The sequence below is a fragment of the Physeter macrocephalus genome, chromosome 12 (genome assembly GCF_002837175.3).
Source record: "Physeter macrocephalus isolate SW-GA chromosome 12, ASM283717v5, whole genome shotgun sequence".
Classification (NCBI taxonomy): Eukaryota; Metazoa; Chordata; class Mammalia; order Artiodactyla; family Physeteridae; genus Physeter; species Physeter macrocephalus.
This window is the reverse complement of record NC_041225.1, coordinates 64373338-64396185: the sequence shown is the minus strand read 5'-3', so window position 1 is coordinate 64396185 and position 22848 is coordinate 64373338. Positions and strand designations below refer to the sequence as shown.

At 37.9% G+C, this 22848-nt stretch overlaps 1 protein-coding gene across 6 annotated transcripts in view; it reads right to left on the bottom strand.

Moving 5' to 3' along the window:
* Positions 1–22848, bottom strand: part of PPP1R21 (protein phosphatase 1 regulatory subunit 21) — a 61395-nt gene that overhangs the window by 26066 nt on the left and 12481 nt on the right. For all 6 annotated transcript variants that reach the window (XR_003682282.2, XM_007118264.2, XM_028496752.2 and 3 more), the window contains 9 exons: positions 21041–21142; positions 19737–19901; positions 18876–18934; positions 17808–17902; positions 15627–15679; positions 14988–15137; positions 12400–12501; positions 12224–12312; positions 9801–9937 (listed from right to left, as the gene is read on the bottom strand). Coding sequence is in view for 5 of the 6 variants with exons in the window: in XM_007118264.2 (XP_007118326.2) it covers positions 9801–9937; positions 12224–12312; positions 12400–12501; positions 14988–15137; positions 15627–15679; positions 17808–17902; positions 18876–18934; positions 19737–19901; positions 21041–21142 (952 nt within the window). In the remaining variant the exon portion in view is untranslated. The remainder of the gene's footprint in view (positions 1–9800; positions 9938–12223; positions 12313–12399; positions 12502–14987; positions 15138–15626; positions 15680–17807; positions 17903–18875; positions 18935–19736; positions 19902–21040; positions 21143–22848) is intronic.

Here is a 22848-nt window from a genome sequence, read left to right as displayed (position 1 = left end):
GAAATGAAAGCCTTTGTGAATTTCACCTTGTTACTACAGAACACATTTCTCATTTTGTGCTTTCCCTACATATTATTGTTTGCTGAACATCACTAAAAACACTATTATTCAAACATCACAATTCCAGTTCTGGCATGACAGCGTAAGCAAGCTCCACATATCCACTCAACAGCACAACTGGTGAAAATGATTTAAAAATAACCACTTTAAACTCTGGAAATTATCCTAAGGGCATACAGCAAGTGAAGAAACATTTAATCAAGAAAATCTATATTAATGCAGTAAGAATAGCAAGAATCTGTGGTATATGAACCAGAACCCACTCCATCCTCTCACCAGTCAATGAGCTAGAAATCCCAGTCCAGAGGGTGCAGCCAAGAACACAAGACTCCTTCTCCCCTAACTCAGCTGCAGGGCTGCATTCCTTATCTCGCTCTCAGCTACCTGTTGCTGAGGCTAAGTTCTAGGTAAGTATGACTCAGAGGTGGGGGGTTCTCTTCTTTTACCTAGCCCTAACTTGTGGGATGGAGGCTCTACGTGGGCATGGTGCTGCTGAGAATCTGTGGCCCTGATCACCCTGGCCCCAGCTCATTAACAGGAGAGTTCCATGCTGAAAGAGGCAAGCTGAGGAGACCAGCAGCTGCTGCCCTACCCTCTCCATGGAGTGCTCAGCTACTAATGCAGGGGTGTCACTCCGAGAGAAGTGCATCACTGTCATCACCCCCTGCACAGAACCATGGCTCAGAGATTTAACCCAAGGGAGAAACAGTTCTTAAAACAGAAAGCTCTGAATCTCTTCCCAAAGGAATTGACTTAATTCACAACAGACTGTGGAGAAGTTCAAGCCTAGGGATGCTGTCAAAAATAATGGCACTTGTGCTGAAGGTAATTCGGAGGAAATTGGTGGATTCATTGGAGATATAAGGTAGACTGACACCTATGGTCAACCGATTCTTAACAAGGGTGCCAAGACCATTCAATAGTGAAGGAATAGTCTTTTCAATAAATGGTGCTGGGACAACTAGATATCCACATGCAAAAGATGAAGTTAGAGCCTTTCCTCACACCATATACAAAAATTAACTCAAAATGGATCGAAGACCTAAATGTAAGAGCTAAAACTATAAAACTCTTAGAAGAAAACATAAGGGTAAGTCTTCACAACCTCATATTTGACAACAGTTTCTTAGATATGACACCAAAAGCCTGAGCAACAAAAGAAAAATAAATTTGACTTCATCAAAATTAAAAACTTTTGTACTTCAAAGGATACCATTAAGAAAATGAAAAGATAACCCACAAAAATGGAAGAAAATCTTGCAAATCACATATCCAATAAGGGATTTGTACCTAGAATATATAAAGAACTCTTATAACTCAATAATAAAAAGACAACCCAGTTGGAAAATGGGGAAAGGATCTGAGCAGACATATCTCCAAAGAAGATATACAAATGGCCAATAAGGACACAAAGGATATTCAACATTATTAGACACCAGGGTTATGCAAATCAAACCCACAATGAGATACTACTTCAAAAAGTCAGATAATAACACGAGGATGGCAAAAATAAAAAAGTCATATAATATGGGGGGAGATCCAGATGGCAGAGTAGAGGCACATGGAGCTCAGCTCCTCCCACACATACATCAAAAATACATCCACATGTGGAACAATTCTCATAGAATACCTACTGAAAGCTGGCAGAAGCTCTCATACAACCAAAGCTGCAAAACAGATCCCTGTGTAACTGGGTAGGACAAAGGGAAAAGGGAGAAGAAGAGGAAGCAGGATGGGACCCAAACACCTGGGAGGGAGCTGTGAAAGAGGAAAGGTTCCCTCACCCTGGGAACTTCCTTCAACAGCTGGGAGGTCCACCAAGACAGATAGGGAGCTTCAAAGGTTCTAGAGGAGAATGCAGGAGCTGGCCTACAGCCCTGCAGGGTAGAGAGAGACCAAAATAGATGGTCCTTGCCATGTTGCTGCACTCCCTAGCCACAGACACAGCTGCTGGCGTGTGCAGCAGCTGGGTGCTGAAACTCGGGCTCAGCAGACAGACCCAGGGAGAGGACTCGGTTTGGCTGCATGGACATAGCCCAAAGGGCCCAGAGTGTGGCCTGGGGCCACAAATAGGGGTGCATGCAGACAGAACATGAGCCTGCCATAGGAAGCCCACTGTCAACACAGGAAGGGAGGGGCATGGATCCCACCGTAGCAGCCTCATCATCAGTGTGCTCACAGTGGGGCAAGGCTCCAGCCGCCGTGGGTTTTGTGAATTTTGTGGGCATGCACACAAGGAGGTGGGGCTGAAATCTGAGCCAACTACAGGTGCTCCCGCAGTGGAGGCAGCCTCTGAGGGCAATGCCAGCAACAGTGAACTTTGTGGGAGTGCACATCAGGTGGCAGGCAGTGTCACAGAGTAGCACATACTGGCAGACAGCTCCTGGGGAAGAACACGCAGTGGCTCCTTTTCCAGAGGGAACACTCCAGTTCCACCTACTGCATACCACAGCTTAGAACCAGATCTGGGGTCTTCTACTCCAACAACTAGGGAGCAGACCCTGCCCCCTGACAGGGCTGTGACAAGCACAGAGCAAAGAGGACACCACCCAACATCCAGTGCAGGCTCTGGTCACCACAACACAAAACACACCACTTAGCAAGGGGACAAGGACCAGTACACCCTGAAGAAAGATGTGGCAAGCATCCATACCAAAAACAGCCCTCGCACCAAAAATACTGGACTCACGCAGTCTATACAGGATTGCTCCCTCATAAAAACAGACCTTCAAGACAACAGTAGATAACTGTTTCTCCTAAATTCATAGAATCAGACAAATATAAATCAAGTGAAAAAGCAGAGGTACTACTCCCAATTAAAAGGACAAGAGAAATCTCCTGAAAGAACAAACAATGAAACAGACCTCTCCAGTCTACGAGACCCCAGATTCAAAAAGGAGGCAATAAAAAATGCTGAAGGAATTAAGAAAGACTATTGATAGAAATGCAGATTACTGTAATAAGGAACTAGAAACTATAAAAAGGAGTCAATCAAATCAGACACCTCAATTGCCAAGATAAAAGTCGAGATAAAGAAAATAAACAGCAAACTAAATAATGCAAAAAAATGAATAAGTGATCTGGAAGATAGAATAATGGAAATCATCCTATCAGAACAGAAGACAGAAGGACAAACGAAAAAAATGAAAGCAACATATGAAATCTATGGGATAATATAAAGCATGCCGATCTACGCATAATAGGAATCCCAGAAGAAGAAGAGAAAAGGGGATCAACAATTATTTGAAGAAATTATGGCTGAAAACGTCCCAAACCTAAAGAAGGAAACAGATATCCAGGTACAGGAAGCACAGAGGGTCCCAAACAAGATGAACCCAAACAGATCACCACCAAGACATATATAATAATTAAAATGGCAAAAGCAAAAGATAAAGAGAGGATTCCAAAGGAAGCAAGAGAAAAAATAGAGTCAGTTACAAGGGAACCCCCGTAAGGCTAGCAACTGATTTCTCTACAGGAACTTTGCAGGCCAGAAGGGAGTAGCTAGATACATTTAAACTCCTGATAGGGAAAAACCTGCAACCTAGGATATTCTACTCAGCAAGATTATCATTTAGAACAGAAGGAGAGATAAAGAATTTCTCAGGCAAGCAAAAACTAAAAGAATACAGCAATACTGAACCTATCCTAAAAGAAATACTGAAAGGTCTTCTCTAACTAGAAAAGAAGCAAGAATGTATAGGAAAGGGAAAATCACAACAGGAAAGGCAAATATATAAAAAGATTGAAGATAACTTACATAAGGCAGTACATAGATTTAAAAAAAATTTTTTAATTAAAAAAAATTCTGTGAAAGCAATTGTAACTATGATGAAAGCAAAAGGATAAACATGCAGATGTAAAATAGGACATCAAAATCACAAAATGTGGAGGAGGCAAGTAAGAAAATGTAGATCTTTTAGAATGTGTTTGAGCTTATATGACTACCAGTCCAAAGCAAGTAGACATAGTTATGGGTTAACATACTTGAAAACCAGGGTAACCACAAATCAAAAACATAAAACAGATTCACAAAAACCAAAAAGAAAGGAAATCAAGCATAATACAAAAGAAAACCATCAAAAGCCACAAAAGCAAAAATAAAAGAAGAATGAAGAAATACAAAATCAACTGGAAAGCAAGGTTTAAAATGGCAATAAATATGTACTTATCAATAATTACTTTAAATGTCAGTGGATTAAATGTTCCACTCAAAAGACAAAGAGTGGTAGACTGAATAATAAAACAAGAACCTACAATATGCTGCCTATAAGAGACCCACTTAAAGGCAAAAGACACACAAAGATTGAAAGTGAGGAGATGAAAAAAGATATTTCATGCAAGTGGAAATGACAAGAAAGCAGGAGTAGTAATACTCCTATCAGACAAAACAGGCTTTAAAACAAAGACCATAAAGAAAGACAAAGAAGGACACTGTATAATGATAAAAGGATCAACACAAGAAGAGGATATCACAATCGTTAACATACATGCACCCAATATAGAAGCTCCTAAACACAAATACTAACAGACATAAAGGGAGAAACTGACTATAATACAATAATAGTAGGAGACTTTAACACCACAGTGACATCAATGGACAGACCTTCCAGAGAGAAAATCAATAAGGCAACAGAGTTCCTAAATGACACAATAGAACAGTTAGACTTAATTGATATCTACAGGACACTACATCAAAAAAAAAAAATAGAATACACATTCTTTTTCCAAGGGCACATAGGACATTCTCTAGAATAGACCACAACCTAAGATCCAAAACAAGCCTCAAAAAACTTAAAAGGATAAAAATTATTTCAAGCACCTTTTCTGACCACAAAGGCATGAAACAAGAAATCAACCACAGAAAGATAAACGAGAAAAAAATGATTATATGGCGACTAAACAACATGCTACTAAAAAACCAACAGGTCAACAATGAAGTCAAAGAGGAAATTAAAAAACACCTTGAGACAAACAACAATGAAAACACAACCATACAAAACCTATGGGATGCAGCAAAAGCAATCCTAAGAGGGAAGTTCATAGTGATACAGGCCTATCTCAAATAAACCTAAACTATCACCTGAAACAATCAGAAAAAGAACAAACAAAATCTAAAGTCAGCAGAAGGAAGGAAATAATAAAGATCAGAGAGTAAATAAATAAAATAGAGATTTTTAGAACAACAGAAAAAAATCAATAAAACCAAGAGCTGGTTTTTTGAAAGGATAAACAAAATCAACAAACCATTGGCCAGGCTCACCAAGAAGAAAATAGAGAGGGCCCAAATAAACAAAATAAGAAATGAAAGAGGAGAAAAAACAACTAATACTGCAGAAATATAAAAAAATCTTAAGAAAATATTATGAACAGTTATATGCCAAAAAAAAATGAACAATCTAGAAGAAATGGACAAGTTTCTAGAAACATACAGACTGCCAAAACGGAATCAAGAAGAAACAGATAATCTGAACAGACTGATCACTAGAAGTAAAATAGAATCTGTAATTTAAAAAAAAAAAAAACCTCCCTGCAAACAAAAGTCCTGGACCCAATAGCTTCATTGGGGAATTCTACCAAACATACAAAGAAAAACTTACACCTATCCTTCTCAAACTCTTCCAAAAGACTGAAGAGGAAAGAACACTCTCAAAGTAATTCTATGAAGCCACTATCACACTGATACCAAAACCAGAAAAAGACACTGCCAAAAAAGAAAATTACAGGCCAATATCTTTGATGAATATAGAAGCAAAGATTGTCAAAAAAAGTTTAGCAAACCAAATCTAAGAACACATAAATAGGATCACACACCATAATCAAGCTGGATTCATTCCAGGGTCACAAGGATGGTTCAACATATGCACATCAATCAATGCGATACACCACATGAACAAAAGAAAAGACAAGAAACACATGATCATATCAACAGATGCAGAAAACGCATTTGACAAAATTCAGCATCCATTCATGATAAAAACTCTCACCAAAGTGTGTACAGACGGAACAAATTTCAACATAATAAACGTCATTTATGACAAATCCACAGCCAACGTAATATTAAGCGATGAAAAGCTGAATTCTGGAACAAGGCAAGGATGCCCACTTTCATCACTTCTATTCAACATAGTATTGGAAGTCCTAGCCACAGCAATCAGACAAAAAAAAGAAACAAAAATATCCAAATTGGAAGGGAAGAGGTAAAATTGTCATTATGTGCAGATGACATAATACTCTATATAGAAAGAGACTCCACACAAAACTATTAGAACTCATAAATTAATTCAGTAAGGTAGCAGGATATAAGATTAATATAGAGAAATCTGTTACATTTCTTTACACTAACAATGAAATACCAGAAAGAGAAAGTAAAAAACAATTTTGTTTAAAATCATATCAAAAAAAAAACAAACCTTAGGAATAAGCCTAACCAAGGTGGTGAAAGACTTATATGCTGAGAACTATTAAACATTGATAAAGGAAATCAAAGATGATTCAAGAAAACAGAAAGTTACCTCATGCTCTTGGACTGGAAGAAATATTGTTAAAATGCCCATACTAGCCAAAGGAATCTACAGATTTAATGCAATCCCTATCAAATTACCCATGACACTTTTCACAAAACTAGAATAATCCTAAAGTTTACATGGAACCACAAAATATCCAAAATTGCCAAAGCAATCCCGAGGAAAAAGAACAAAGCTAGAGGCATAACCGTTCCAGACTTCAGATAATACTACAAAGCTACCATAATCAAAACAGCATGGTACTGCACAAAAACAGACATATGAATCAATGGAACAGAATAGAGAGCCCAGAAATAAACCTACACACCTACAGCACATTAATCTTCAACAAAGGAGGCAATAATATACAATGGGGAAAAGACAGTCTTTTCAGCAAGTGGTATGGGAAAGCTGGACAGCCACATACAAATCAATGAAGTTAGAACACTCCCTTACACCATACACAAAAATAAACTCAAAATGGCTTAAAGACTTAAATATAAGACATGACCATAAAACTCCTAAAAGAGAACACAGGCAAAACATTCTTTGACATACATTGTAGCAATAGTTTCTTAGATCAGTCTCCCAAGGCAAAAGAAAGAAAAGCAAAAATAAACAAATGGGACCTAATCAAATTTATAAGCTTTTGAACAGGAAAGGAAACCATAAACAAAATGAAGACAACCTACAGACTGGGAGAAAATATTTGCAAATGATGCAACCAACAAGGGCTTAATTTCCAAAATATACAAACTGCTCCTACAGCTCAATATCAAAAACACAAACAACCCAATCAAAAAAATGAGTAAAGGGAATTCCCTGGCAGTCCAGTGATTAGGACTCTGTGCTTTCACTGCCAAGGGTGCGGATTCAACCCACTGATGGGGGAACTAAGATCCCGCAAGCCATGTGGCACGGCCAAAAAAAAAATGGGTAGAAGACCAAAACAGACATTTCTCCAAAGAAGACACACAGATGGCTAACATGCACATGAAAAGATGCTCCACATTGTTAATTATGAGAGAAATGAAAATCAAACCTACAATGAGCTATCACCTCACACTGGTCATAATGGTCATCATCAAAAAGTCTACAAATAATAAATGCTGAAGAGGGTGTGGAGAAAAGGGAACCCTCCTACACTGTTGGTGGGAATATAGATTGGTACATCCACTATGGAATGCTCCAGTGATCCCACTCCTGGGCATATATATGGAAAAGACAAAAACTCTAATTCAAAAAGATACATGCACCCCAATGTTAACAGCGGCACTATTTACAACAGCAAACACATGGAAGCAACCTAAGTGTCCATTGACAGATGAATGGATAAAGAAGATGTGGTATATTTATACAATGGAATATTACTCAGCCATAAAAAAGAATGAAATAATGCCATTTGCAGCAACACAGATGGACATAGAGATTATTATACTAAATGAAGTAAGTCAGACAGAGAAGGATAAATATTATGACATCACTTATATGTGGAATCTAAAAAATAATACAAATGAACTCATTTATAAAACAGAAATAGACTCACAGACTTAGAAAACAAATTTATGGTTATCAAAAGGGAAGCAGGGGAGGGATAAATTAGGAGTATGGAATTAACTGATACACACCACTATATATAAAATAAACAACTAGGATTTACTGTATAGCACAGGGACTATATTCAATATCTTATAATAACCAATAATGGAAAAGAGTTGAAAAAAAGGATACACACACACACATATGCTGTACACTTGAAAATAACACAATGTTGTAAAACAACTATACTTCAATTTAAAAAACAGAAGAAATTTTTTAAAAATTCACATAATAAGTGTTGGTGTGGATGTGGAAAAATTGGAACCCTGCTGCTGGTGGGAATATAAAATGGTACACATGCCTTGGAATGCAAGGTAGCAGTTCCCCCAACAATTAAACATAAAGTTACCATATGACCCAGCAATTCCACTCTGAGGTATATACCCAAGAGAAATGAAAAGATATGTCTACTCAAAAACTTGTTCACAAATGTCTATAGCATCATTATTCACAACAGCCAAAAGGTGGAAACAACCCAAATGTCCATCAACTGATAGGTAGATAAATAAAATGTGATATATCCATCCAATGGAATATTATTCTGCAATAAAGAGGAATGAAATACCTATACATGCTACAACTTGGATGAATCTTGAAAATATTATGCTAAGTGAAAGAAAGCAGTCACAAAAGACCACAGATTTTATGATTCCATTTATATGAAATGTTCAGAACAGGCAAATCTATAGACAGAAAGTAGATTAGTGGTTGCTTGGTACTGGGCAGGGACACAACAGCGGAATAAGAGGGTGACAGCTAAAGTATACAGGGTTTCTTCTTCTTCTTTTTTTTTAGCGGCCACGGCCCACGGGCCCGGCCGCTCCGCGGCACGTGGGATCCTCCCGGACCGGGGCACGAACCCGCGCCCCCTGCATCGGCAGGCAGACTCCCAACCACTGTGCCACCAGGGAAGCCCCAGGGTTTCTTCTTAAGGTGATGAAAATATTCTAAAACTGACTGTAGTGTTGATGCACATGTCTGTGACTATAGTAAAAACTACCGAACTGTACACTTTAAATGGGTAAATTGTATGGTATGTAAATTATATCACACTTAAGCTGTTACAAAAAACAAATAATCAAATCACTACTACAAAAATAATGGTTTTCTTACAAACATCATTTAAACTGAGGTCCATTCAATGACCTGAAAATACTTTTTTCAAATTAAAACAAAGGGCAACAAACAGCATTTTTTTTCCCAAGACTTTCAACCTTTACATTTTGGGGCTTTGTTATGATACAGTTCCTCTAAAAATAGCATTTTTACTATTAACCTTCCCCTATGCTACTTGTTGGAAAGTTGCTATGAATTCTCATGCTTTGCCCCTCTCCATTTAAAAAAGAGGAAGGAAAGAGATTTAATATTTAATGTATGTCTTTGATGCCTGATATTGTACATTCTTAATTTAACTTAATAATCACATTTACCTCGATTTTATAAGTGGGAAAACAGAAGCAGAGAAGTGATTTGCCCAAGACCATAAATGTACGTGGAGCTGGAGGATTTGAGTTCAAGTTTTTCTGACCCCAGGTCCTAGGCTCTTCTCACTCCGACACGCCAAACCACCTCCCTTCTCAAGCTTCTTGTACTCTAAGTTCTTCAAGTTGAACCATGAGTAACAAACATGCTTACTTGGCAAGGCGAGAAGACCAATATAAGTCTGCAGCTTCTCAAATACAGCTGTCATCTTTTTCATGTCCTGGGACAGCTCTAGATTCCTGGCTCGTAATGCAGACGTGCAAAGGGAAGCTTCACATTCTTCTTCTAAACTAAGAATGGGCAGATTTTATAAAAGTGAGCATCCTGAACCATTTTCAACTAGCTATAAGAAACCATCTAAATTCTCAAACATCTATATCCGAAGAGAGAATTTACCAAAAAAAGGAATTTGATCTCATTTACAAGGTTCCATTTTTTATACCATAATACATACACCTGCTTGCTGCAAACACCAATGCAGCAAAAGATGACTAAATGGAAGAAAAAATAAAGGGAGATACCCATTATCTTTCCATCCTGAGAGCAGCAAAAACATGTTTCCCTTAAAAATATTTTCAGGAGAAAAATATTTCATAGACTGAATTCCTAAAGAGAATGAATTACACAGGAACTAGGAGAGAAAATCATTGAGAAACCTTTTTCAGTGTATGTAGGTTCAAAAGTCAAACAGATTGGAAAAAACAATCTATAGGCTCAATACAAAAATAAATGCTTAACATTCATAAAATACATTTTACCATTTTCAATTTTAAATGGTGCTTTGGAAAGCTTAATTATAAGGTTAAAAAAACTATATTGACTCTTAAGAGTGTTTATTTAAAATGTGCAGTAATCAAGTAAAATGCTTTTTACACAAAGCTACGAAAGTTATTAGCACAGAATGATAATCATATCCATTCCCTCGACCTTGCCTCTTCTCTTCTACTTATTTATAGCAAACAGCTTCATTCAATACTAAGCCCATTTACTACTAATGAACATGTCATCTTGTCAACTAAAGTGGTATTTAAACCAATGACCAAAAAATTGCCTAAAAACATGAATACCTGATAAGATACGGCTGAAGGCATATGGAACAGAACATTCCAAGAATAGGAATCTTAAATCAAGAAAGGACTTATCCAGTGTTTCTAAAAACGTAATAGTGAAAAAATAAACTAAGATAAAATAACAATGCTTAACTGTTTCAAGTAGTAAATACCACTTTTGCAATGGTTCTTTTTTTAATAGGAGAAAAACAAATTTAATTACATATGTAGGGGAGTCCACAAAGACAGTGAGACTCAAGGGCAAGTGGGGCAACTGAGGCTTATATATGCCATCCTGAGGTAAAGCATGTGATAGGAGTATGGCGAAGGGGAAGTCACAGGATGATAAGAAGAGCAGATGTTTGGCAATTAGAAGTTTTGCAATGGTTCTTAGAGTCTTTTCAACGTAAGCCAAATCAATAAAGTGTATTCAATTTAGTGTTAAACTTCCAGAGTCAATTTTCAAAAAAACTTTAATTATACTGAACTAAAACATTTAAGGATCTGAAACTGTAATTCACAATTATTAGTTTGTCATAATTCCCTGATTCCTAAAATTCTGTCATGTGCACAAATCATAGAATTCAGTTACTGAAATACCTTGTTAGGTTAGAATTAGGAAATAAGATGGCTCTTAACATATTAATTTTTAATAATAAAATTTCATATTATTGAAAAGCTAAAACCTACTATTTTAGTTTTACAAGGACTTAAAAACTATAATTACTTGTATATTTTCAACATCTGTAAGTTATTCATCTATGTATTTCCTAAACCTTATTTTGCAATATACTATACTACATATATGCTCTTATTTCTCCTATGTTCCAGTTGTATTATTCTTTGATTACTTTTTTTAAAGACTAAATCTTAGGATGAAAAGATTTAGACGAATTAGGACTCTTGGTAGTTTTAGACCAAAAGTATCAAAATGTACAAGCAGTATCCTCAAATTCCCAATTACGTAAATGATTTTCTCTTGCCTTTCCAGAAATGTTTAAGATGGAGCATTTAAGGTTACTTAATGACATATCCTATGAGGGCTGAAGTATATAAACAAAGTTTTTACTTTATAACTTAAATAAATCACCAATAATAAAAACAATATACTATTTCAAAGAAACCTAAGGATTATAAATTGCAGTGTAGAGGTTAACTATCATAACCCCCATCTAGATGTTTATAGTAAAAGGATAAAAAATACCCCAAAATGAAATATTTCCTTCAATAAATGTGTCATTCACAATCATTAAAAATACTGGTTCATATTGCAGTATGTGGTTATAGTAGTAATCTCAGTACAGAATACTGAAAAAACCCTAGCTGACAAACTACAATTCAATTTTCTTAAATATAAGTTTGTGCTGCTCAAACCATGACTTTCCTTTTTCACAAAAGTCCAAATTGGTTGTGGTGCAGAAAGGTCAGGCAGATCACAAGAAGCACATGTTATTACTTTATTAACTCCAGCACAGCTCAGATGACACCTCACAATTCCCCAAGCTCCCTGGGCCAGAGGGTAAGTACCTTTTTAACTGATAAGGAAGAATCTTCCTAAGAAAACATATGTAAGAGGTTAAATGCTCTGAAAAAGTTTTCAACTTCACAGTTGTCTCCTGGAAAAGAAAAAATTTCAAGGTTAATAGTGTCATTTGAAAAAGAAAAGCTCCCCTTTCCAGAAGTAAAACATAGAAGAAAATTACCAGGACAGTCACAGTATCCTCAGTAATACTTTCAAATAAATGAAGCATTCCTTCCTCAAGAGGGCGGACATAGGATGCATTTTCATGAAGATACTGTGAGAACTAAATAGAAGGGAAAGAACTGTGAGTTAAGTCACTGGAAAGTAAAGAATGGCAAAACATTTGTAAATGGACTCGCTGAGTTTTAATCCTAAATTCTTTTGCAAACTTTTTTTGGGAAATCAGGCTTATACACAGAGCTCCCCTCTAAAATCCTAGATATTATCTCCAAGTCCCCATTCCATTGCAAAATGAGGAACTAGAAGACGGATAACATAATTAATGACCAGGCATGAAGCAAACGAGGAGGGGATACTATTCACAACACAGCACCAACAGGCCTTCTTCTCTAAACAACTGCTTCTTCATAGGGGTCCCAGTTAAAAAAAAAAAAGATTTGATAATCAAAACTGTATGACAGATTTTTGTGTTCTATAACTCATTTAACTCATTTTTTAGAAGCAAAAGACTTTTAAGTACAGTTTCTTATTTTCACTGTATACAATGTTCAAAGTTAACAAATTCCAGGAATGTAATTGTCATCAAAATGAGAATATAAAAACTTTTGTAACTGTCATGGATACTGTAATATTTACAAAGGACTAATTCAGTATGAAGAATAGATTCAGAAAAAGATCCCCCAGGCATTTAGACAATTGAGAAGCAAGAAGTTAATTTTTCACTTGTGATATATCTCAGTTTTCTAAATACTGTATAATGGCTCAAATTTCGTTTTCTCAGTATAGAAATGTAAGGTCTCATTTTGCAGATAGGTGATTCAATTGGCCCTACTGCAAACTACACAGATATATGGCCCTGGGAAATTCAGTATTTCTGGGCTTCGATCTTTAGAGCTGTAAATAAGTTGAACTCTAAGCTCAGGTATAAACGTCTACTTTATGATTCTATGAACAAGTCTAAACACTTTGGTCATCTTTTAACAAATGGTTTCTGAATCTTCAGTAATACAGACTTAATAGAAAATCACATAGGGCCTTTCAGAGGCCAAAGCACCAAGGGTAAAATATTGAGAAAAATATGAATTCTTCAAAGTAATGAAATGTTTCTGTTAAGATTAACATATTTGATTCTCACTGTGTGGGCATAATATGGCAACAAGCTAAAATAAAGTAATGGCGGGAATTCCCTGATGGTCCAGTCGTTAAGACTCAGCGCTTTCACTGCTGGGGTCCGGGTTCAATCCCTAGTTGAGGAACTAAGATCCCACAAGCCAGGCGGTGTGGCCAAAAAACCCCAAAAACCAAACAAACAAATAAATAAACAAATAATTAAAATTAAACGTAAATAAAATAAAATAATGGACAAAGAATCAATGGAAAAAAATGTTTTTATATTATAGGAAGTATAAAAGAAAATATAACTACATTAAAATGCTGCAGTTCCATTTTCCTTACCGAGGTCATCTGAAAGCTTTTTCCCACGGTGATATTAAAGAGCATTTCAAAGGCCCAAAGTTTAATTTTTATGAACTTCAAAAGATTTGTGGAGTCAGATAAAAACTGATGAAAAGCAAGCATCTGCTAAGGGCTTCCTATGAGTATGGCAGCATGATGACGATGGTAAGAGCTAGCCTTTACTGAGTACTTACTATGTGCCAAGCACTGTTCTTCGCACTGTACATGTAGTATCTCATTAAATTCTCAAACATACATACCTGTGGGGTAAGTACTTTATCCTCCATTTTCAAGATGCACAGAGAGGGTAAATAAACTGGCCAAGGGGACACAGAAAGTGGCAGAACTGGGCTGCCACCCCAGAAGTATGACTCCAGAATCTTAGCCTTTGCTATACTAACAGGATCTGTGGACATAAACACTATTCAAACCCTGGAAATACTGCATGATGCACACACAGACACCAAAAAAAAGCTGATGAGAAGAATCAGGTAAGTAGAGAGTGGCATGACTCACTTCAGACACCACAGTATGGGGCACTTAGAGTTCATTTATTGCAAGCCCCCTAATTTCCTCCCTTCAGGATGGCCCCAATAATCCCCACCTCCTGCTATTCTTGGCTCTGAGTAACACCCACTCTCACACACTGTGTCAGGGCCAGTCTGTGTTTACCAGTACAATATGGCAAAAGTGGTGGTATGTGACTACGTGCATACTTCCTATGGTTTCCTACTCCATGGTTTTGCTCATGTCTTTCCCTCTTCTGTGGTGAAAAAATACCCACCCCGCTTCGCTCCTCCTATGCAAATCATGTTCATTTTTCAAAGTCCAGTTAAATCACCAAAGAACCTTTCCAGACACTACCACCGACAGCAATCTCCCCTCCTTGATGACCTCATATCACTTACTGCCCGTAACACTCACTCACACTAAGTAAGGTCTTTAACTACTCCCTTCCTATTTCATTTCTTAAGAATCCCCAGGTTTGCCATATTTTACCTTGAGGGTAAAGACTACGACTTGTAGCTTTTCCCATGTCCTCCACAGTACATGGCGGAGGCACAGAAGTGGTCTGATAATACAAGTCTCCACGTTTGTTCAGGGCAAACAAAAGGTATCCCGAGTTAAATGTACCTTCTGATTCAATGGAGATATAGTGTCAATGGCAGAATCAACAGGAAAAATCTGAATCCTCTGTTCTGTATAGGTGTGAAAGTTCAGAAGACCCTTGACAAGATCTTGAACAAAAGCCAGGGCCTGCCCAGTGATATCCCGCATCTTCAGCTTTAAAATAAACAGGGTACAGTTAAAGTCAACTATCAAGTTATTACTCCCAAACAACTTTATTAAGTCTGCTTTTGGAGAAACATCTGAACTCTAGTATAATTATTCCTTAATTTAAATTCATTTGCTCCCACTTAAATTTTAATACTACCGTCTAAGTAAATTACAATAGAAAGCCGCCAGTTTTGGTAAATATACCTCTCCACTTAACCTAGACAGTTTAAGTGCAAAACCTAAAAGAAAGGTATGACTCAAAAATCAGTGCATCCCACAATTCAGTTCTAATGTTATCGGACAAGAGACAGCAAAAATCTATATTATTTACAAATTCAAAAAGCAGCGAGTTACACAATTTTTAAGAATGTATGAGAAAAGAAAGTAAAAGTTAAACACAATGGTTTGGTGCACTAAACAGAGGCCCAAACAACTAATTGGTGTTTCTGAAAAGATTGACACACACATCACTGAAAATAAAAACTTCATCTTTACCTGATGTCTCCTATTGTGGACTGGAACGTTCAGAGCGTTATACTGACTATATTCTACAAAACAAAAATGGCTGTTCATTAAGTCATTTTACATTTACGAAAAAAGAGCTTAACTGAGAAATAATAAATGCTCACCCCATTTCCCAGCTTCTCTCCCGCTCAGCCCCTTCCCTTCCCGATCACTGCAGTGCACTCTGCACAGGCCTCTTTGTACTCTGTACCCCTCATTCCCACCACTCCCAACAGGGGGGCTCATCCATCCCAGATGGGTCAACATCAGTTTCTCTCCCCAGATCTAGGCTTTTATTCACAAATGTACACACCAGTAGGTAAAGAGATGCACACCAATCTGTTAGAATATTAAGCCACAACAAAGTTACCCTCAACATCTTTCCCATAAACCTGCTCCCCGTCTGCCTCTTTGATTTCTGTCAACTGCACCACATCTTTCCACCACACTGCCTCCTCTTGCTCCCTTGCCTCCTTGCATCTCCCTGACAACTCAGGCTCCAGGCCCCATCACAGCACACCAGGACTATCATCACAACAGCATCAGCCCCCTTCTCCCATTCCAGGGTAGTCTATACTCTGTTGCCAGATTAACTTTGTGAGTGCACAAATTTCACCAAGACATTTCCAAAAGCTTCTGCAAAAACCTACTGCCTTGCAAATTAAGTCCCGAGTCCTTTGCCCAGAACCTGAGGGTCCAGCACTACCCTCCCTTTCAGAACTTACCCATCATTGGCCTCCACAACCCACCCACTCTAGCCTCCAGTCATACTTAACTAATTACTGCTGTCAGGCCCTGACAGCACCTTTATCCTACATGCCACACTCCATGCAATTCCCTGGCTCATTCTCCCTCACCTCTCTGACCAATAAAACCTACTTTTGCATCCTGGCCCAGCTCAAAGCACACTTCTTCCAAAAGGCTTCCCCAAACAACCCCACCAGTAGTAATCATCCTTATTCTGAAACCCCAAGAGGTTCTTCATAGAATAGCTTAGCTTATATTTTAGATATTTCTCTACCTTATTTCTCCCCTACTGGACTATAAATTCCTTGAGGTTAGGTAGAGATTTTTGTCTTATACGTTTTTGCATATCCTGTGCTCCCCACCCATTTAGACTTTCAGTAAATAATCTCTAAATATTTCGGAACTAAAAGTAGTAACCTACTTGTGACATGCTAAGAACCTAAAATAGGGTGACAACCACTACTGGAAAAGAAACAATAAACCCAAAGAGACTCAGAAGGAAATGATTAGAACCTGATGACTAAGGATTAAGGGGAAAAAGAAATGCCAAGGTTTTAAGCCTAGTGGATCAAAGTACGCTGGTGCTATTTACATTAATGTAGAAAGCAGTAACAGGTGTTGTTTTCAGATGAATTTAGGTTTTTGATATAATAATGACATATGCTGATTTCAGTGTTAGAGCAAACTGCTATTTTTCTTTGGTGTCTGTTCTTCCCTCTGTTTTTAGGTCTTCCCTAAGAAAAATTGAGAAGAAGTCAAAAATTAATTTCAATGATATAATTGTAAAAAAGGAAATGTGTACTAATTTAAATTTAAGTTTCTGCATCAAAACAATTGTTTTGTCTTCAAGGTTTAGATTTACTACCTGTCTAAAGGTTACAAATTTGGCATCTGTTATATATGTAAGTTGATTTTTCTGTTCTTAACTTCTTTTTGTTGCTCTTGGCTGTGTAAATTACCAGACCATTCCCAGGATGAACAGGAAGCAGGGCTTACCCAAGTCAACTCCCTATCTCTGGGGATTGTCCAAAGGGCAGGAGATACCAGGCTAAGAAGATTCACCTCCCACCCATCCCCCTACTCCTCTCCCACCTTACTCCCCACCATGATCAAATTTTCTTGTACAAATATTCAGGTACTTTATGTGCAGGTTGGTTTTCACCTTGGGATATGTTACATACATGCAATTAAAAAATGTGGCTTTAGGCTTTTTCCAAGAAGCCTAGCTTTAGAATAGTTATGTGACAAACTAAAATCTCCCTTTGAAACATGAAGGCCAAAGCTGATCAAAAGGACAAAAAGAAAGCAACCCTCTGTTAGGCCAATGAGATTTTCTGCCAAATAGATTACAAATTATTTTAATTAGTTGGCTATCATAAAGAGGTTCAGAGTTGCAAATAACGGAAAACTGTACATAATACCTACTTGTATCATTAAAAGGTACTTTTTCATTGATGATTGACAAGGATTCCTCTAATCTACTTGACAAATCTTCATAAAGATTCTTTAACTGTAACTGGCTGAAAGAAAAAATACAAAACCACATTATCAATAGACAGTAGATCATCATTTGCTTGTTACCTCAACAGCTGGTATCAGGCTTTCAGAGGATGGTACCTGACATCTGGGATACCCTTGGTAGTAGAGAGTTGTTAAAAAAAAATGAAGATAAGAAAAATACTAAGCCTTGATTCTAAAGCTCCTGAGACTCCTGTTGAATGACTGGAAGTTTCAAGGAATTTATCACAGTTCCAATATCTTATACAATTTTAAGTTTATCTCCCCAAGCTCAAAATAATCTTAGAGCCATTTCAAACTCATAAATTTTCTCTTTACAACACATAAATATTTGTCCAAGTATTACGGTAAACGTCTTTAAAGTATTAAAGTGTTTTCTTTCCCTTGAGCTCAAAATCTGATCATTTTTGGTTTTGATTCAATTAAGAGCATAGATATACCATGCATGTTCAATGCAACTAAACTGAAAAAATTCACTTGATTGATCCTATTACAACTTAAAATATGTCATTTATCAAATAAATGTTGGTGCATGCTCTTAATACCTAGAGATAAGTAATATTTTAAGATGTAAATATCTCCAAATTATCAATAGATTGTATAACCTCATTTTATTTAAAATGTACCATTAAAAGGCTGACACCATGATCATTAGTCAGTTTTCCTGCCTGGGACTCTCAGAAGGCCTTCTCTTTAGAGTAGTCTAAAACAGAAAGGATCCAGTCCTCAGTACTGGAGCCCCAGAATGCCATCTGCCACAGTCCAAAACATCTGCAGGCTGAGGACTAATGCACAGGCCACTCTACAAAGACTTCTTAAGGTCCCAGAGATAACAGAACTGAAAAGGACCCTGGAGATGATCTACTCCTGTCTCACTGCAAATGTGAGAAAATTAAGACAGAGGAGCTACTACACCAAAACTCGGGTCTTCTGGTTCTCACTTCAGGGCCCCTTGGAATTCACGTTTCCACATACCATTCTTCTGTCCGAAGTCGACATTCCTTGGCCTCCTTTTCTAGAGTCTGAGATTTTACCTGAATTTTAGAAGGAAAAAAAAAGCACAGGGAACTCTACTCAATATTCTGTAATAAACCTATATGGGAAAAAAATCTGAAAAAGAATGAATATATGTGTATGTGTAACTGAATCATTTTGCTGTATACCTGAAACTAACACAACATTGTAAATCAACTACACTCCAATAAAATTTAAAAAAATAAAAAATTTTAAAAAATAAACTATGCCAGGGGCTTCCCTGGTGGCGCAGTGGTTGCGCGTCCGCCTGCCGATGCAGGGGAACCGGGTTCGCGCCCCGGTCTGGGAGGATCCCACATGCCGCGGAGCGGCTGGGCCCGTGAGCCATGGCCCCTGGGCCTGCGCGTCCCGAGCCTGTGCTCCGCTACGGGAGAGGCCGCGGCAGAGGGAGGCCCACATACCACAAAAAAAAAATAAAAAAATAAAAAAATAAACTATGCCAAACTATATTGTTTGGCTTACCATTTTGAAATCCTGCAGGTAGAGAAAAAATTTTTCTACTCTTTTTTTTATTTTCTGGTTTTCCCCTATAAATTTTATATAGCTATTTACTTGAAATTGTGTTCAATTTGCTAGAAATGTGGTGTGACAAATATAACTAACCAAAATTATATGCATCTTGGTCTGTCAAAAAAAAAAAAGAAGAGCAGACAGCTCAGGCCACAGGTGTGAGCTCACTGAGGAGACGCTGCAGGCAGCAGTCCTGCCTTGAATGGCTAACTTTTGTTCTACAAGGCAGGCGGATGATTTCCAAAAGCCTGGACTGTTTTTTCACACGCTCTCACCAACGGCAGGTCTTACCTCTAGTCTAGCCTTGTCGTTCTGCAGCTTCTCGATGGTTTCCATGTACTTCCGGGTCAGGCCATCGACCACAGCTTGGTGCTGGGCCGCTTCCGTCTCCAGACTGGCCAGCCGACTCCTCAGCTCTGCTTCCACGTGCTTGTGCTGCTCATCGGCTTCAAAAAACTGAAAAGAAAAGATCATGGTGTCTTCTCACAACATCCCAATATATACAAATGAAGAGAAAACAACTGCAGCGACTAATCATTGAGCAACTTCCATAAGGTTCCATATGCTCACTGTGCAAAATCACACAGGCATGAGCTCGGTGGAGCCTCACGGCAGGTCAGAGGTGGTGTACTTGTAATCCCTCCTTTACAGATGGGGAAACAGAAGCTTCAAGGGATGACCTAACTTGTCAAATGTCTCCCAGTCACAGATTGACTCCAAAGCCTGTACCTCCTTCCTCCCAGGCTCGTGGATTTCTATTTCAAACCATTTCTGGCACACAGAGAACTCAACTGACCAGGGTATAACTTTTCTGTTAGGCTGACTTCTGCAATTAAATAATCAAAAATCAAACAGATGTCACTCCTGAAGCAGGTAAGGCTCCTTTCCTTAATGAGAAGCCAGTAGTAATTAAGAATTATGAATACTTAACACAAAATTCATGAAGTCAAAAGTTCATTTTGTAAACATTTTCAAAGACTGAGAATGCATATTTATTTTCCACTGTTTGACTATGCTCACCATTCCACACAAAAAATCAGGAGGCACGGTTGAATACACTACCCTATGACTCTTAAAATATGTTGAATGGTTTGGAGCAGACACTGATTACTCAACATTCCACAAATATTTGAGGGCCTGCCATGAGTAAGGCCCTGTCCTGAGGCTGGGCAGACAAAACCGACATGGCCTATACCCTAAAGAGACCTTAGAGACTAACAGGGAAACAGATAAAAACCAACTAAGCTGTCATAAATTAAAAAGCAAACACTACTTATTGATAAGCCCCCATCTAAATGATCCATCCAACCATCTCCTATATAAAATGAAGAGTGCCCAGTATACTTCTTTATTGTTAACTTATGAAGTTATTCTGCTGTCCTCTGAACAAGTGCATATTGAAAGCACACATCCATATTAAAACATGAATGAGATCTAAGAAATGAATGAATGACATGACGTATGTACCTAAGGACCACAGGAAACATTAAAACACCCACCCATACACAAAACACTCTATCTTGCACTGGTTTTTCCACATTGCAGATCATACAACCCATTTTTAAATTCATATGGAAAAACAAAGATTTTCTCACTTGTATGTGCAACCGTTCATTCTCTTCTATCTTCTTTTGCAGGTCTTCATCAAAGACACTCTTCTGCTCTTGACTCAACTGAGAAGAAGATTCTCCACTTTTCTGATGGAAAGAATAAGTTATGTCCACATAACTTTTATCCTTTAGAGAAACATCCTAAGGTACACAGATTCTCTATCACCTTAGTAGCTTGTCTCTTCTACGTGTTCACCATTCTCAAACAATCCTGCAAAAGGTATACAGTCCATCATTTAACTTTTCCTATGTGACACAAGTTGGAACTGCAAATACTGCAATGAGCAGGAAAGCTTAAAAAAGAGAGAGAAGATAACAGATAAGGCTCACTATTCTTTGCAGATGAATTCAGGAGTAGTTCTGTTGGAAGACAGAGCAGACCCAGAAAGCTAGCAATACAAATATACAAATAAATATCATTTCAATTGATCTTTTGGTTTGGGAAATGACAGTTTTACCAATTCCATGAGTCTGAGTTGTTAAAACTCCTTTAAGAAATTAACAGCATTCACAAAAACACATTTATACACCAGTTCACATAAATTTCTAATTTAAAAAAACATAAGATAAAGCTATTATAAATAAACAGAAGGAAAAAGCTCAAAGATTATGAAAAATACTTGTCTTTTGCCTTTTTACCAATATTAACTTTTTCTACATAGAACAGCACTATTTAAGAGCCAATAATGAACATCTGTTTTCATGGAATACACACAGAAGTGAGACTATTCAAGGGACAGCCTAACAATGAACTGCTCAGACATCAGTCACCACCCTCCTCTGCCTTTCTTGTGCTTCACTCCTCACTTAAAATGAAGTGATTTACTGATCCAATGTGAACCAGTGATTAGAAAGCCCTTTGAAAATGGAGCAGCTATGTAACAAACAGACAAACAAATAAACATTAAATACGAACACAAGAGGTATGTGCACACAAGGAACACTGTTGAATGACATATTCTGGGTCCTTAGTGCTTCCAAATGTGGAAAGCTCTTATTAAAATTAATTCAGAAGTAATTATACCCAAATCTCTGCTAAAACAGACCTGGGAGAGGATCTCACTAACCTGGGGAGCATGTTTGAAATACAGATGGCTATTCCCTCCCCAAGGGTCTTTCAGAATTTCCAGAGCATGTGTATTTTGACAGTTTCCCAAGTGATTCTAATACATATCTGTTTTGCCCTCTCTCTTCCCCATTTATTTGAAAATTACCACTCTAGAGAATTCTTCCATGTAGGGGAAATGCATATGGAAATGTACTAACACATAATTATGTCAACTGCCTTATGTCAACTGCCCATCATATGGCAAATACAGTCCTGGGTACTTTTACATGATCCCATTTAATCCTGACAACACACCTGAGAGTATCTTCCCCACAAGTGAGGGTGCAAGGCTAAAAAATTTGCCTAAAGTCATAGAACTATAAATGGCAGACAAAGAATTCAAGCCTGGGCTCAACTCCAAAGCCAGCACTCTTCCCTCCACACCATGCTGCTTCAGAGTTACTGCGGGCCTTCTTCCCCCCAACCGTTCTATTATTATTGCCTCAATCCACACATTTGTGGGGTGCTGTTCTACAAACATACAAGACTTTTTTTTTTTTTTTTTTTTTTGCGGTACGCGGGCCTCTCACTGTTGTGGCCTCCCCCATCGCGGAGCACAGGCTCCGGATGCGCAGACTCAGCGGCCATGGCTCACGGGCCTAGCCGCTCCACGGCATGTGGGAATCTTCCCGGACCGGGGCACGAACCCGTGTCCCCTGCATCGGCAGGCGGGCTCTCAATCACT